Below are 18522 nucleotides of genomic sequence, written 5' to 3'. Positions count from 1 at the left end.
AAAAGAAAACAAAGACCTAGTGACACATAAAAAAGACTAAGTTAGTCTGGGGCCCTTAGGTTGAAGGGTGTACAGGATGACAGGCCATTTCCTCAAGAATGCTCAAAACCACTTTTATATTCCCCATCCTTCCATCATCTACCATGTGGTATTATAATTCGATTAACTATGCTTGGTTTTAAAGACCATGAAGGTGAGAAAAGATGCCCAGAGATGTGGATGCCAATCAGTGGTCAATTAAACTGTAAGGGAAATTTACCTGCATAATACTTGATAATTCAAAAAACATGGGCTGGGGAGATAGCTCAGCTGGTAGAGTGCTTGCCTCACAAGCACAAGGCCCTGAGTTCGATCCCCAGTACAGCAAAAAAAAAAAAAAAAAAAAAAAAAAAAAAAAAAAAAAAAACACTTTTATAGCAAAATGCATATTTCCAAAATTGATTACAAAAGAAAAATCTGACTGGATTAATGAATAAAGAACACACTAAAGCCTGGAGAGGCAGTGTATGCCTGTAATCACAGCTACTCAGGAGGCTGAGGGAGTAGAATCATAAGAAAAAGGACAGACTGAGCAACTTAGTGAGAACCTCTCTCAAAAAGAAAAAAGTAAAAGGGCTGAGAATGCAGTTTAAAGGTAGAGCACCCTGGGTTCAATCCCCCGTGCCAAAAAGAATAAAGGAAGGAGAAAGTAAAAAGAATTCCAGATAAATTTAATAAAAATTTTCAAATAAAATCTTAGAAGAAAAACTAGGAGACCACATATATAGGGTAGACTAGGGAAAACCTTAAACAGAAGAAAACCGAAAGCTCTAAAAGAAAAAAGAAAATTCAGTCATACAAAAATTAGAACATTTTGCATGGCAAAAGTTTCAATAAGTAGTCAAAAGATTTTTAAGAATTTGAAAATCAAGTAATACAGATAACTAAACTAGATTAACTAGATTATAAAGAAATGTTTATACATTGATAAGTACAGAAAACCAGAAAGAAAACAGTATATGAATAAACAAGTCAAAGAAGGGGAAAAAAAAAAAAAAAAAAAAAAAAACCCTCTAAACAAAGGAAAACAAGATCAAACTCAGAGAAATACAGCCAAATTAAAATGTCACTTTCGTGCATTGGACAGGGAATTTTTAAGAAAGCAACAAAAGGAATATCTTCATATACTGCCTATAAAAATGAGAACTGCATAGTCATTTAGGGGAAAAAATCCTACAGCATCTATTAGAACCAAAAATGTAATCTTCCTTTCAACAAACCTAAAATTGGAAATCTATCATAGATAAAAACAAACCAGTGGAACTTGTACAGATATTTAATGCATTGTTCTTGGTGAGAAAAAAAGAAAACCCCCAAAAACTACAAACAAGACAAATGTCTTTGTTTTTTTCTTGTTATTGTTGTTTGTTTGTTTTTGAGGTACTAAGGATTGAACCCAGGACATCAAGTGTGTAAGGTAAATGCTGTACTACTGAACTACATTCTCACGCTGGTAAATGTTTATTAATAATGGAATGATTGAATAAATTATTTCACACTCAAATATAGCTGAACTACACTTTCAGAAATTCCCATTACTGTTAATGAGAACAAAAAGATATAATGCATATATAATAAGGTCTCATTTTTTTGTAAATGTATATTTGCACAGCCAAGTGTGGTGGCCCATGTAATCCTAGTGGTTCATGAAGCTGAGGCAGGAGGATTCAAAGTTCAAAGCCAGCTTCAGTAACTTAGCAGGACCCTGTTTCAAAATAATAAATAAAAAGGACTAGAAACATGGCTCAGTGGTTAAGTGCCCCTGGGTTCAATCCCCAGTACAAAAAAAAAAGTGTACATGGATAAACAAGATCATGAGCATAGAGATATATGTGATTATCAGCAAAGGGAGGAGACAAGGGGGGGAAGCACTTCTTAAAAAAAAAATGCATTTATAGGCTGGGGCTCTAGCTCAGTGGCAGAGTGTTTGCCTAGCACATTTGAGGCACTGGGTTCAATCCTTAGCACCATGTAAAAATAAATAAACAAAATAAAGGTATTTTGTTCACATATAACAGTAACAAAATTTTTTAAGGACTGGGGTTGTAGCTCAGTGGTGGAGTGCTTACCTAGCTCATGTGAGGCCCTGGGTTCAATCCTCAGCACCACATAAAAATAAATAAACAAATAAAGGTATTGTGTTCATCTACAACTGAAATATAATTTTTAAATTTTTTTTAAAAAATGCATTTATATGGGTTGGGGATATAGCTCAGTTAGTACAAGGCCCTGGGTTCAATCCCCAGCACCAAAAAAACAGCATTTATAATTAGTTAAAATGATGTATCATAAGTATGCATGTTATGCACTATAAACTGCAAGATCTATTATCTCCTAATACACAGAAACAGCATCTTAGTTAGATAAAAAGCAAGTTATAAACAATGTGTCTAAAAAGGTTTTAGCTGGGCACAGTAATTTGCACCTGTAGTCCTGGATACTCGGGAGGTTAAAATAGGAGGATCACTTGAGCCCAAGAGTTCAAGACCAGTCGGGGCAACGCAATGAGACCCCCTACTTCAAGGGGAAAAAAGGTTCTACCTTCAGAAAAAAGCAAAAACAAAGTCTTTACAATTTATATGTAAATACGTTTATATGAGCAAGGAAAAATGTATAAAAGAACATTTATTGGGGGGAGGGGAGATGATTTTTCCAGTATGTATATTTGTATTATTTCCACTATTTTTATAAATATGCACTACTATACTTGTTAATTTGGAAAACATCAATGAAATGACATAAACAGGTCAAGACCCATGGGTTTTCCAGACACAAACTCCTGCTGGTTCATCACATCTTTGTAGTGCTCAAACCTCCATTTGTTACTAATAGCTAACCACTTATTACATGTTTATGTACCATATCCTAAGCTAGAACTTCTATATTTTATCTTAGTCCTTCAATTCACTATTGAATGGTAAGTATTACTATGTCCCCATTTTATAAAAGAAGAAAGGCACAAAAAGGTAAGTCAGTTCTCAAGTTCCCACAGTTAAAAACTGGTAAAGTGATCTGATCAAGAAATTGTACTTTTAACTACATTGTAACTACACTAAAAAGACTCTAGATTCTTGCCTGAATTCAACCCCTAGGCTTGCAAAACATACCTGCCTTCTATTGAAAGTCAACACTTGTCCACCTCCTTTCAGCCTATCTTCCTTTCTGTTGAAATACAAGACCATCAACAATGATATCTGTATAAGCTTCCTCAGGGACAAGGAATGTAACTTGCCAAGCAATATGACCTAAGTGAACTACCTAAAATCTTGACCTATTGAGGGCTTTTCTTGGCAACAATCAATGTTCACTTTATTCTAAAAAATAATCCTTTTGCCTAGAAACAAAAGAAAAAATAAGAATTTAAACATTACATTTATCCCTTGCCTATAAAGGTCATAAGAGGCACACAAAAGGTATCTGTCTGAATGTTAAATGAATAACTCTGGTACTATACCATACACCCCAAGACTTCCTTGTTCTTCATACTCCTCAAAATACTGAAAACCCTTTCTTACGACCTCATTTTTCAATCTTGGCTCTCAATCGCATTTGCTTTCCTACCGCTACTCTTAAAAGCCTGGCACTCCCATATGTTCACCTTTAGCTTTGTGCCCCTCTTTGGTACACACCATTCTGGAATCTGAGTTTAGACAGCTTTCAGGGCAATCACATAGCTTCTTCAAGTACCTCTTCAGCTCTTCCCTTATTTCCTGTTAGGATTCTTTCTCCAAACTGCCTTGTGGTTTTCTCGGTCTCTCAAGTTTTTTCCTTCATCACATGTATCACATGCATCTCCTTCAAGTTTCAATTGTCACAGGCTCTAAAATTTCATGGACCTTTTCTTCCAACAGGTTTTTTTTTCCCCCCACACCTACAAACCAGTTCCTCCCTATTGCATTAGTGTAGGACCAGAACAGCAGTTTCCATTCTGCTTCCTCTAACAAGTGATGGGTCTATCAGTAATTCCTTTGTAGAAATGCAATTTGCAGGCGTACAGATAATTGATACTGAAGTACAGATTGAAGAAATTAAAAAAAAAAAAAGTAGAAAGAAGACATAAAGGAAGGACAAAGAAACATAATTTTAATCTGAGGTTACACATACCTTTCCAGGCCTGTCACTCCCCAGCCAGTCTCTCTCCCACACCTATCACTCCCAAATTTCTGGGAAATCTGTAAATCTTAAAAGTTAACCATAAAGTTTTTTCACTTATGATAATTATCTTGTGCACTGTTAATTAGCCCACCAATAAACAAATTAAGTAGAGAGAGCTATGATATTTTAAGAAACTTATGACTTAAGGGACTTTCCAACGTTACCTACCCATCAGATGATGGAGTTCACATCAGCCTAAGAATAACCAGATTGATGTCATCTTCACATACCTCCCCATGCCCATCCCTCATCAAGTTTCCTTTAAAAGAGGAATCAGGAACTCCCCCAAACACATCTCTCACTAGAGATGGCCTGCATTCTCCCTTGAATACATGCTCCTTACTCTCCTAAATGAATCTCTGTGCCTCTACTGACATGTTTGTCAAGGATCCCGTAGGTCTTCAAGTGAGTTTTCCTTTTTCTCTGGAAACTCTTGAGACTGGACTCCAGACACATCTCCTCTCCCATGACAATCCCACTGTACCCTCATCCCAACGCTATAATTGCTACATTTCCCTGGCTCCAGTTTTGCCTCCCTCAGGCAATCTTTCACAAAGCTGCTGGAGCTGACTTTTTAAGCCCCAGATCACATCACTCACCTTCTTAAAAACCTTTCTTGCTAAACAGTGTACAAAACTCCTAAACATAATTTTTAAAAGTAATTTCATTTTGACCACAACTGGTATTTTCCAATTTATCTCTGGCTAATTCCCTATCCACTGGCATCTAAAAAAGAACCTTAATTAACTCACCCTGAGCAGCAGCTGCAGACTAGTATTTCCTAAACAATGTACACATCATGCTTGGAAGGTTTGTTTGCCCCTGCAGTTGTCTTCACAGGAAGCTGCCTTCTCCAAATTCTCCCTCTGGAAAAATTCTATTTCATCCATTTTGGATATTTGCTTTGTTTTGTGGTCCTGGGGATCAAACCCAGGGCCCTGCACGTACCAGACAAGCACACTACCTCTGGGCTACAGCCCTAGCTCCCTACCCCATCTTTAATGTCTAATTGGCACTTCCTCTATTAACATCTTCCCAAATCCTATAGTCAGTTTCATCAACAATGTAGAATTAACTGCTCGGCTGCTGGATTCTCCTAATAAATAAATTTGTTATGATTCCCTATTATACAGTTACCTGTTTAAGCTTGTCTCTTCTTTTAGTTCTAGTTGTTTATCCAAGGTAAAGACCATATCTCATTTCAATGTTTCTCAAATCATAGGATTCAATCCACCATAAATGGGAAAATCAATTTAGTGAATTACAATAAATTAATAGATTAGAAGAGGAAATATCAAAAGTCACTGAGCATAACAAGGATTATATAAAATTTTTTAAAGTTTTTTTTGTTGCTTTGTGTTTTTTTTAGATATTGATGGATGTTTATTTTATTCATTTATTTATATGTGGTGCTGAGAATTGAACCCAGTGCCTCATGCATGCTGGGCAAATGCTCTACCACTAAGCCAAAACTCCAACCCAGAATACATATAATTTTGAAAGTTACATGTGTATGTGTACATAATGGGCTGTGATAAAAAATGTATTTCTTACTTTGAGTTGTGGTACAAGAGTTTGAAAAACTGTCTTATTAACTTTGTATCTCCAATGCATACTTCTTGATAAAACAGCAGGGGCTCAAAGTGGTTGCAAAAGTAAAGTTAGTATCATGCCTAAGGTCCATGTGAGTGGCCATGTTAGGAACACACTGCTGGGCATACTTTCACATGCCTATAATCCCCCAGACTCACAGGCTAAGGCAGAAGGATCGTAAGTTCAAGATCAGTCTAGCAACACAACAAGACCTTATCTCAAAAATAAAAAATAAAAAGGGGTGGGAATGTAGCTCAATGGCAAAGCACCCCTGGGTTCACTCCCTAGTACCACCAAAAAAGAAGCACACATTACCAGTTCCTTTATCTGACCAGCTGTCCTTTAGTGCTCCCACAAGCACATCACTGTTTCTTTCTCCCTCTTATATGTATGCATTAATCTTCTGGCTTTAAATCTGAGTCATTTCTATAGGATTTTAGCTTTTGGACACATACTTCGTTTAAATTGTCTAACCTCTCAATGCCAATTCCAGGCTTGGAGTGTAGTTCAGTGGCAGAGTATGTGCTTAGTATGCATGAAGCCCTGGGTTCAATCCCCAGCACCAAAACAACCCCAAAACAAAAATCCCTTCTCATGACCCAACTTCCTCTTTCAAAGAACTAACCTATACCTTTCCTTCATCCTTTACTTTTTAAAAATAAGGATCAACCCCCTCCATCTATTTTATCTCCCGCCTTCTTAAAAATCATTATAATCTGCCATCAGCTCAGGTTACTGAGGAGCTCAAGCTGCCTAAGAACTAAATGGAGCAGCCCTTCCTCAGCTGTCAGCCTCAACGGCTCTACAGCTGTCTTCTACGGGAAGGCATCACACTAACCTGTTTTCTACCTCTATCTGGAAAAATATAAGGAAGGCATTTGAAAAGGTGCCTAGCTGATACTAAGTACTAAACAACTGGTACTTAATTTATTACCATTTATTTTTTTCTCTTGTCGCCTATTATACAAGAGTTTGTCCTTGGCAATTTTCTGCCCCTCCCACTTCTGCCCTTAGTCAAGTCACCTACTCACAAGATTTCATTTAGCCCACCTATGACAATTATAACTCTCTCATAAATCCAAACCCGTCTCCTGAACGCTAGGTACACATTCAACATATTCCAAGTTCTCTTTTCCAAACATCATTAAATTTTATCAATAGCACAACTATTTGCTCCCATTATTTTTCATTTCACTCTCTTCCTCACCACCACTATATGCAATCAATTCTCAAATTCTGTCAAATTCTGTCCCTTCCTTCTCAATGCATTTTCTCTCCATTTCCTAATCCAGGCCTTCCTTATCATTCACCTACCGTACGCCACCAAACGAATTTTATACCCCACTCACACTCAACTACACATTACTGTCAGATAAAACCTTGCAAATCAGAGATGCAAATGAGTTATTTACCAGGTCAAAACCCTTCAATGGACCTACCCTCCCTTCTTTAAAAAGCACAAACTTTTCAGCTTGGCATTGAAGAGTGCCATAAAACAGATGGCATCAACTCCACCTCCTGGCCTTCTCTTTAACACTGCACCCACATCCTGGCCAAACAGGAAAATTCTTTAGTTCTGCTCTCACTGATATCCTGACTCAAACATATTCCATGTAAGCATTCTCCCCACATCTTCAAACTTAGTCTGTCAATATTTTACCACCCTTAAACATCCACTCCAATGCCTCTAGGTTTTCAGAGTTTGTTTCTCCTGATGTCTTAGTTCCCCTGTCCCACAGATATTAACTCTTTCAAAATGTTCTTAGCCACTTGGTAATGACTTGCAGAGGCCTATGTTCTGCAATACAGTATGTCTATTTACATTATCACCCTAAACTCCACACTTAAAAATTTCTCCTTAAAGGCAAAGACCATTTCTTATCTTTGTAATCCTTTGGTCAGCACGTATTCTAAATCCTTCTTTTCTTAAGAGAAACCTAACCTTTATTAAGGCACCAAGTCATGTAGGAGTTCCCAGAAACCTCAGACACCCTAGGCTGCCATGCTAAACATTACATAATGAAACTTAAGTTAGGGGTTGGGAGGAAATGTCTCAAAGAGAAGGTAACAAAAATCAACTGCCTCTGTTTTCACATTTCAGTACTGTACACACCATCCATGGTAGCTAGGATCTTAAATTGGAGGTCAAGATAACTGGATTCCAGTGCCAACTGTCCCACTTACTTGCTTAGTGCCTAGTCATGACCCTCTGAACCTTTTTTTCCCAAAGCTGTTCGATGAGATACTTTTAAATTCCCCAAGTTCCCTTCTTAGACATTCCTGTTTCTACGAAATGATTTAACCTGTCCAGACACTCAATCCCGACAGGTCTTTAAAGCTTCTCCCCACTCCTCACTTCCTCAGAGTCCATCTCCGACAACTACAGTTCTGCCTGCTCTGAGCTACTTAAGCACCTGCGATCTTTGTAATCAGAGTTGAGTCACAAAGTGTCCTTATCGCTCCACAACTGATCTGAAACTGGCTTCGCAAAGGCAATGCAGAGTCTATTCCGGCAGCAGCTGAACTTCCCGCGGCTACTGCAGCTCGGTACCATGAGAGCCCAAAGAACCATCGCAGAACAGTGTCCCTAGGTTGCAGCCTGAGTCCCCTCCCGCCCGGGTTCCCTCCTTTTCGGTACCAAAGGGTTCTCTAAGACGCAGTCATGGCTCTCCTCACCCAGCAACTCGAGGTTCATCCCTGCGGACTCCGGCCGCCCGGCCTCGGCTCCGGCAACAACTCCTTCTCCCCAGTCCGCTTCTAAGACCCGCGTCTAAGTGCCGGGCGCCGCAAATAGCCAGGCGCAAGCTCTGGAGACTTTCTGACTTAGAAGGCCCCGCGGCTTCCGCTTTCCTCCCCCGCCTTCCTTCTTGGTTTCGAGTGGCTGTCTATATATATGCCTAAACAAAAAGAAGAATAAACTCTCTTGGAACCAACTAATTACTATCTTTTTAAGGCATAAAATGTAATATTAACTCAGTACTTTAAAAAGTTTTAAAGATTAAGGCTTTTCTCCTCGGGACTACGTAGTTAAACTAGAAATTTCGGGCAGAGAGTTAACCTACTCCTTGCTATGTTGTGTGTTCTGCGGCCTTGTCCGGGTAGGCTACCTCAGACGCCGCCAGAAAGGTTCCGGACAGGTCCTACTCGCGTAGGAAAGCGGGAAAGGTCGGCCCCTAGTGCCAGCAAGTTGGAGCTCCACTGATATCAAGGCACTCACCCTGTATGTAAAATAGTTACCATGTATCTGACTCATTTTCGTGAAAATTATATCACACTTGTAAAGATATGCCGTTGATCTCACAGGTACGATGGCATTTGTTAGGCCTTTACCTAAGTTTTTACTTGGGACCCAGAATTGACTTGGACACTACGAAAAAGAATTGGAGAAATGGACCCAGTTCCCCGGGAGAGGTCCATCAGACAACGGCGAAGATATACACACAGCAATTAGAGAAGGCTTGCTGATGGTAACTGAGCGGGCCGGGGACGGCTCATGTGAACAATTTCCGACTGTAGATGCTGTGGCCTTTTACAAAAAGCAAAGAACCCGGCTCGGTAGCACACGTATATATTCCCAGAGATTCGGGAGGATAGGCAGGAGGATCACAAGTTCAAAGCCAGCCTCAGCAATTTAGTGAGGCCCTGTCTCAAAATTTGAAGTTAAAAAAAGAAATAAATAAAAGCTGGGGATGTAGCTCGGCGGTAAACACCCCCAGGGAGTGGGGGGGGGGGGGGATTGCTGCAAAAATTAGGACCCAGGCTTGATCTGCTTTATGGATATAATAGTCCCTGCTCTACCCCTCACTCACTCTATCCCTTGAGAAATATTTTATCCCCTGAACCTCAGGAAATGGTAATGATAATGCTTAAAGTATTATCATGAGGATTAATTGAGTTAACACATATGAAGCACCTAGAAAAGCAAGTGCTCAATAAATATTAGCTGTTATTCATAAGTCCTTTCCCCTAAATTTTGTCACTTCCTTGAGGCCACTAGGGTAGGTATTAACCCCATTTGACCTGATACAGTAATTGAGAACCAGAAATAATAGGCAGTTTGTGTTCTTTCGAATATCAAAACATTCTCAAAATGCCATCCAAAATATTGCACTACAGTATATATATGGGATTATTTCTACATACTCTTGCAATCATTCATTATTACTAAGTCTTTTAAACTGCCTATTGGGTAAGTGAAAAAATGTCATTGTTACCATTTACAAGAATGTTACATACTGATGAGGATGAACAACTTTTCACATGTTTATGTATTTTTTTTCTCTTCAGAGAAAGGTGGCTGGTGTCCTTTGCTATTGTATGGATGGGTTATTAATTTTGGGGTATTTTAAAGCAAGGGATAATATAATCAGATGGGTGTGTAAAAAATATAATCCCTGCAACTCCCCACTACTCGAGGTAGGAGGATCATAAATTCTATGATAGGCTCTGCAATTTAGTGAGACCCTGCCTCAAAATAATATTAAAACTAAAAAAGGGCTGGGGGTGTAGCTCAGAGGTAGAATGCTTACCCCAAATAAGTACACAAATAAATAAAAATGAAAATAAAGCATCTTTTTTTTGCTTGTTTGCAGTGCTGAAGATAGAATCCATGGCTTCATGCATGCCAGGCAAGTACTCTACCACAAAGCCGCATGCCCAGGCAAGTACTCTACCACAAAGCCACATCCCCAGGCCTAAAATTTTTTTTTAAACCCAGTGCCTCAAGGATTCACTGCACCACAGAGCTACACCTCCAGTACGAGAAATAAAACATTTAAGGACATTGCTAAATAGGAATTGATTTAAGGGGTGAAAGTCTTTAGGAGTTTATGGCTGAAATCACATGGAGACATGAGGAAGACCTGAATCAAAACCACAATAGAGAAGGAAAAAAGGCAAATTATTCAAGAGAGTTGTAGGAACCAGGCACAATGGCATGCCTGTAATCCTAGTGACTCTGGAGGACTGCAAGTTCAAGGCCAGCCTAGGCAACTGAGCAAGACCCTGTCTCAAAATTAAAAAGGCTGGCGATATAGCTCAGTGATAAAGCACCCTTGGGCTCAATCCCCAATACTACAAAAAGAGAGAGAGAAATGTAGGAGTCAGAACTGATTTTTTTAAAAAGACCTCTAATATGTGAAAATTAATAGAGGCTCACGAATCTGACATGACTCCCATGTCTATAGTTTAGGCAGCTCCATCCGCCAAGGTATAAAATGCAGGAAAGAGAATGTCTTTGGTAAGGTAGATGAAAAGTCCAGTTTCACACATGTCAGCTTAAAAGAGGGTATGAGAAATTGAGGGCTGGGATTGTGGCTCAGTGGTACAGCACTTGCCTAGTATGTGTGAGGCCCTGGGTGTTTGATCCTCAGCACCACATAAAAATAAATTAATTAATTTAATTTAAAAAAGAGAGTATATGAGAAATCCAAGTGCCATACCGACTCAGATTCAAAGAGGTGTACTTTATTTTGTCAATTCTAAGATGCACATTTTCTCACATATTAAGAGCACTTGCCTAGCATGTATGAGGTCCTGAGTTTGAACCCCACCACCACAAAAACAGAGGAAATTAATGATTTGGGGGAATATGTATATACTTTCAAAGCTAACCCCCAAAGAGAGAGGGTGGAAACTGGACTAATAACTGGGAGAAATCAAAGTTGGTGGGATTTTTGTTTTGTTTTTTTGTTTGTTTGATTCCAGGAATTGAACCCAGGGTGCTTAACCACTGAGCCATATTGTCAAATACCCCCCTTTTTTGAGACAGGGTCTTGCTGAGTTGCTTAGGGCCTTACTAAGTTGCTGAGGCTGGCTTTGAATTTGTGATCCTCCTGTCTTAGCCTCCTGAGCTGCTGGGATTACAAGCATGTGCCATCGCACCCAGCAGGAGATGGGAGTTTATAAAAATATCCATTAGAGCCCAGTGTGGTAGCACATGCCTGTAATCCCAGCAGCTCAGGAGGCTGAGGCAAGAGGATCACGAGTTCAAAGCAGCCTCAGCAAAAGCAAGGCACTAAGCAACACATTGAGACCCTGTCTCTAAATAAAATACAAAATAGGGCTGGGGATATGGTTTAGTGGCTGAATTCCCCTGATTTCAATCCCAGGTACCACCATCCCCTCAAAAAAAAAAAAAAAAAAAAAAAATCCATAAGAGATACCCAGGCCATCTGTGAATCTATTGTGCTTTCCCCCACCTCCCCTGGTACCAGGGATTGAACCCAGGTAGACTCCACCACTAAGCTACACCCTCAGCACTTTTAATTTTTTTTTTTAATTTTGAGAGAGAGTCTCACTGAATTCCCAGGCTGGCCTTGAACTTGTGATTCTCCTGACTCAGCCTCCTGAGTTGCTTGGATTTCAAGTGTGCCACCTGCAAACCCAAGACTTTTTTTTTAATATTTTTTTTTAGTTGTAGGTAGACACAATATTTTATTTTTTATGTGTTGCTAAGGATAGAACCAAGGGCCTCACACATGCTAGGCAAGCACACTACCACTGAGCCACAACCCCAGCCCATAACCCGAAATTTTTAAGAAATTTCTGAGACATGGAAAGTGATTGAGACTACGTTGCAGACATTTAGGACCTTTACATGGTCGCTTTTATCAGTGGTTTTTTTTTTGTTAGAGGTCACCAGCTCAGCTGCCTGGGAAAGAGGTAAGTGAGGGGAGTAAATGAACAAGCTACTCTGAGTGGATAACGGTATGACAGAGAGAAAGAGCCCTGGCAAGGGAGGACAAGAGAGACACATTTCAGGGTTCCCAGTATTTAAGAAGAAACTTGGCGAGGGGTAGGTATGAGAAGATATGTAACAATGACATCAGGCTGGTGATCTCAACAAGGTTTATACAGCCTTGTCATTTTGAGGATTGGAGACATGGTCTCCAATGTCTGATGAATAGATAATGCTGGAAAGCTCCCTACATTACAGGTGTTTCAAAGTGTCATATCTCCCTTTGCTTAATCTATTTATTGATGGGTGAATTGACCGTGCAATTCCCAAAAATGTGGGAGTGACAGGCTTAGGAGAGAATCTGGCTTGGGGAGCAACAGGCCTGGAAAAGTATGCAGAACTTTATACTTCTTTCTCTGGAGGCTAAGGCAGGAGGATCACCACTTCAAGGTCAGCAACTTAGCAAGACCTTATATTAAAATAAAAAGGCCTGGGGATGTAACTCAGTGGTAGAGCACCCCTGGGTTCCAACCCCAATACCAATTTTTTTTTTTTAATTTCTTTGTCCTTCCTTTATGTCTCCTTCCTACCTATTTATTTATTATATTCTACTGCAATTCTTGGTGACCTCCATACCCAAGTAAATTCACCCAGTGCCTTGGTCTCAAAGTTCTTTGCCCTCTCCCTTCCAGCAAACCTTTTCCTTCACTCCATTCCAGCCTCTCACAGGATCATATGCTTGTATCAATAACTGGACCACCTTTGAAGTCTCAATTTCGAGCAACCCATTCTCCAACCTCCACATCCTATTCTTGTGGTTCACTTACTCTGGACTCACCATCACAAAGTCTTCAGTCTCATCAAGATCTCCATGACCTCCAATCCAGTTTTGCTCTCTGCTGGTGTTTTCTCTCTTGTGTTTTCTCTGCTCATCTTACCCAGCTTAGATTCTGTGGTTCATCAGTATAATTCTTTCCTTGCACAAACCTTACCTTCCTGTTCTTCCTCCTTTCACAGCTCCTCATGAATTACAGTTAAGGGCTGGGGTCGGGTGGGTAATGCAGTGGTGGAAGATGTACCTAGCATGCAGGTACTGGGTTTGACCCCCAGCACACACATACAGAAACAAGTTGTGGTAGAAACACATAACACAGGAGCTGGGTATGGTAACACATGCCTGTAATCCCAGCAAGTTGGGAGGTTGAGGCAAGAGGATCATAAATTTGAGGCTAGCCTCAGCCACTTGGCAAGGCCTTAAGCAATTTACCAAGATTCCATCTCAAAATAAAAAATAAAAAGGGCTGGGGATGTATGTAGTGGTAAAATGCCCCTGGGTTCAATTCCCAGTGCAAAAACAAAAAAACACGACTTAAAATTCACCATTTAAAGTGCACAGTTCAGTAGCACTAAGCATAGTCATGCTGCTGCACAACAGAGCCTTTTTATGTTGAAAACTGACATTATGCACATTGAAAAACTGCTCATTTTCTCCCATCCCTCTCATAACCAGCTATGGTGGTGGATTTTATCTCCAATTTGGCTAGGCCACAGTGCCCAGATACATGGTTAAACATTTTTCTGGGTGATTCAGTGAGGGTGTTTTCGGATGAGATTAACATTTAAACCAGTGGCCTGTGAGTAAAGCAGACTGCCTTTCTTAATGTGGGTGAGCATCCAGTCGAAGGCCCGAATGGCACAACAGACTGATCCCACCCCAACCTCCCAGGCAAGAGAACTGGGCAACAGACAGCCTTCCAATCTGAAGCAGCAGCTTCCAATCTGAACTACAGCATGGGTTCTTCCCTGGGTCTCCAAACTGCTGACCCACCTGCAGATTTGAGACTGACAATTTCCATAATCATGTGAGTTGTTATCAACCCAGCCCAAAGAGTGTATCTCTCTTTACACACACACACACATACACACACACGATTCTTCTCTGAAGAATCCTAATATGCCACCTTTGTATTTTCTGTTTCTTTGAATTTGATTTTTTCCAATACCATCAAGGGGATCATACAATATAGAATTTGTGTCTGGCTGTTTCACTTAACATCATGTCTTTAAGGTTCATCCATTTTGTAATATGTATCAGAATCTCCTTCCTTTTTTAAGGTTCAATACGATTCTTTGAATATTGCCACAACATACATACATATTTGTATACCACACATACTTGGTATATACCACAAATATGTGTTAATTTTGCTACTGCATCAGGGTCCTGGAAGGAAAAAGATAGCTCTTGCAAAAGGGGGAACTGATGAAAGTTTAATGAAGGAAGCTATTTGTAAAAGATATAAGCAAGCCAAATGTGGTAGAGCTTGTCTATAATCCCAATGACTCAGGAGGTTAAGGCAGAAGAAACACAAGTTCACGGTCAGCCTCAGCAACTTAGACCTGTCTCAAAAAAAAAATAAACAAATAAAAAGGTTGGGTATGTAGCTCAGTGGTAGGAAGTCTTAGCTAACGTGCATGATGCCCTGATTTAATCTCCAGTTAAATAAATAAGCAAGCAGGATTATGGGAAATTCAACAAAGCATCATAGGACTAACAGCATGGGCCAGCTGTCAGTCCTAGGCTTCATAGGGTGCAGGGAAGAATGGTTACTAGAATCAGTACTGTGAGATATGCAGCTGCAGGAGAGGGCCATCAGAGGAGCTGTGACCATTAGGGAAGAAAGCAATCATTATCAACACAGTCTGGCTGGGAGTGAGCTAGAGTGAAAATTCCCCAACCCTCCCTTCTGCCATCGCTCCATATCCCCAGTGGGTACAAATGAAACCACTGGAAGCCTCAAGACAAAAGATGTAGACCACACAGGTCAGCACACTGAGGCACGGAGGTGGATGAAAAGGTGGAAGAAGAGCAGAGTCAAGGGGCAAATGGACAGCACTCAGTAAAATCCCTGTTATGTGTCAGACACTGAACAAAAACTTCTGTTCAGTGCACTTGCCTTCTTGTTGCTTACAGTCTTAAAGAGAAAAGTGGGCTTTGATCAATGAATCACGAGAAGGTAAAAGGCCTGCTGTAGAAATGCTGGGCATCCATCCTGGCACGCTGTTAAGCACTGACCCCTACATCCTTAAATCCGAGGTCCCTCTCTTCCCACAGGTCCCTCTCCACAGGACTCTTAGCTGTAACTAAGAAGTTTTCTCTCACATACTGCTGGGGAATTCAGCTGGGCTGGGCTCTTGCTAGTGTGACACCTACCTGGGCTGAACACCTACCTGCCTTTCGCCCCCCCAGTGCACACACCTACTCCCGATTAGGTTTTCTTCTTCATTTAATCTTCTTGCCATCATGGTGGCATTTCCATGATGAATTTACACTGACAAATTTTACTAACTTTTCCATTCTCATGTTTAAGAATACTGATATGTGATTTAGAAAATGAATATGGATACAGATTACTCTTCTGAAGTACAGCTATAGAAATAAAGGAAAAAAGAAAACTAAAATACTAGTAAACATGTAGTGTATAAGTATCAGGAGGACAGTGTTCTGAAGTTAAGGTACTTGAAGGTCTTTGTATCTTTGTGTGGTCTGGGAAGGGAATAAAGAGAATATATTCAAACTTTATACCAGATATACATGGTAAAATATCAGGACAAACTAACAAAAGAATAATAGAGAGTAAAAGATTTTGTGGGGAGTGAACCCAGCAATGCTTTTATTACTGAGCTACATCCTCAGTCCTTTCTTTTCTTTAATATATTTTTTAGCTGTCAGTGGATCTTTTATTTGTATATGATGCTGAGTATTGAACCCAGTGCCCCACACATGCCAGGCAAACACTCTATCACTGAGCCACAACTCCAGCCCTCCAGTCCTTTTTATTTTTTATTTTGATACAGGGTCTCACTAGGTTGTGGAGGCTAGACTCAAATTTGTGATCTTCATACCTCAGCCTCCTGAGTCACTGGGATTACAGACATATGCACCATCCCTGGAGATAGTACAATTTACAAACACACAGAAGGGACAAATGGACAAAAAAATTTCTTTCAAAATAAGTAGGACAACTGAAAAACACAAAACTGATCATTTAAAACTCACATATTTCCAGACTGGATTCTAAAAATTTGGCTATTCACTTTTTGGGAGAGATATAAAGAGTTGGTAAAATGAAAACATAAGGAAGCTGAAAGTAAAATGATGCAAATAATGAAATAATGACCATGTCATTATTAGACAAAATAGATTTTATTTTTTGTAGTACTAGGAATTGAACCCAGGGGTGTTCCACACTGAGCTACATCCCCAGCCATCTTTAATTTTGAGGCACAGTCTCACCAAGTTGTGTAAGGCCTAAGTTGTGGTCTTGAATTTGTGATCCTCTTGCCTCAGCCTCCCTAGCTACTGGGATTACGTGTGTGTACATGCCTGATTTTTATCTTTTGAGACAGAGTCTAGCTGCTCTAGGCCCAGCTGAAATGTGGAATTTTTTTGTTTGTTTGTTTGCTTGGTACTAGGGATTGAACCCAGGGGCACTTTACCACTGAGCTACATACCCATCTCTTCTTATATTTTATTTTGAGACAGGGTATTGCTAAGTGCTTAGAGTCTCCCTAAGCTATTGAGGTTGGCCTCAAACTTGTCCGTGGGATTATAGGTGTATGCCACTGTGCCCAGTTTTTTTCGATAAAAAAACTCAAGATTTTAGCAGGGCGCTTTTCATAGACCAACTTGGGACCTCTCCATGACAGGCACCAATCAATCTTTCATGATCTTGCCCCACAGTCGTGCCAGAAGAGTACTGGATGTGGAGCTGCCCAAGAAGTGACCTGTAGTGCCATCTGTCACCACGGCCTGTCCTTGTTGTAGGTCCCTTTTCTAATTGTCTTTGATTACCTTTCAGGAATTATATCTCCACTAAATGCAGTTTTTAGCAAGCAGGCAAACCTAGATGTCTGCCCCACACCGTCACCACCACCATGGAATCGGAAGGGGATAAATTCTTCCAGTTTTGAACTAACACAGGTTTTAGAAATGGGTCAAGGACCTATGCTGGGTCAGCTGGGAACATCCTCCATACCAGTGTCCCATGAGGGAGTAAGACAGGTCATCAAAGGCACGAGGCCTCTGCCATAGCCTGCAGAGCTGCCCTACTTCCTACTCGATTCTGTGAGCCTGATCTGTTTCCTGTTGATCTTGTGAACTCCTAATATCTTTCCAATATATACTTCCTTTCTCCTTGATCAGCCAGACTTCATTTTCTTAAATTATAAGAGAAAGCGATGAGTCCCATAATTTAATTGTCATCAATTGCCAGGCATTAATATTGCCTGTAACTTTTCCATACAACCAATAATGATGCAATAAACACCCTTATATAGATTTGCACCCTTCTGCAAACATTTCTACAGATTGGACCACCTAGAAACCATAATGGGACAAAGGATACAGTAGGCATTTAAAATGTTTATGGGTACTGCCACTTCTGCCACTCTGGCAGCTTCCCAACATAGGGAAGTGCTCCTCCCTACACCCCCATGAAGAGATTTGAAGTATGTACATTTTAGTTAATTAATAGACAGAAAACTTTTCATATGCATTTACCCAGTTGCTTGCAAGGATGAAGATCTTTTTCAAATAATTACTAGCTGATCTATTTTCAGACATTTTCTTACTGATTTATTCAAACACTAGGTATATGAACCTTTTACTTGGTTTGTACTGCAATTATCCTCTTAAGATTGGTTCAGTGTCTTGGATTATAAAATTCTAAGTCCTTTATAATTTTGATCACTTTTTTCTTTATAGTTTCTGGGTTTCCCATCACATTCAAAGAAGTTCCTCTCTGTCCCAAAACTATAAATGAATTTATTTTCATGATTTTTTCTCTCTTTCTGGTACAGGGATCGAATGAAGGGTGCTCTACAACTGTCTACATCCCCAGCCCTTTTAATTTTTTAGACAAACTCGCTAAGTTGCCCAGGCTGGCCTTGCAATTCTCCTGCCTCTGATGAGTTTCTGGGACTATAGGTATGTGCCACCTCACCCATTTAGGTTTTTGTTTTAATGAGGATTTGAGTCTATTTTTCTCAGATGG

At 40.1% G+C, this 18522-nt stretch overlaps 1 protein-coding gene across 6 annotated transcripts in view; it reads right to left on the bottom strand.

The window, feature by feature from the left end:
• Positions 1-8630, bottom strand: part of RBBP5 (RB binding protein 5, histone lysine methyltransferase complex subunit) — a 39982-nt gene extending 31352 nt beyond the window's left edge. For 4 of the 6 annotated variants that reach the window (XM_079107368.1, XM_079107369.1, XM_079107371.1 and 1 more), the window contains exon 1: positions 8464-8630. In XM_079107368.1, coding sequence (XP_078963494.1) covers positions 8464-8482 — 19 coding nt within the window. In that variant the 5' untranslated portion in view covers positions 8483-8630. Of the gene's footprint in view, positions 1-8201; positions 8223-8463 lie in introns of those variants that run through there. The other 2 variants (XM_079107373.1, XM_079107370.1) reach the window with 2 other exon arrangements.
• Positions 8631-18522: the final 9892 nt, after the last annotated feature.

Source organism: Sciurus vulgaris (genome assembly GCF_902686455.1).
Source record: "Sciurus vulgaris genome assembly, chromosome: 12".
Classification (NCBI taxonomy): Eukaryota; Metazoa; Chordata; class Mammalia; order Rodentia; family Sciuridae; genus Sciurus; species Sciurus vulgaris.
This window is presented reverse-complemented; position numbering and strand designations above follow the sequence as displayed.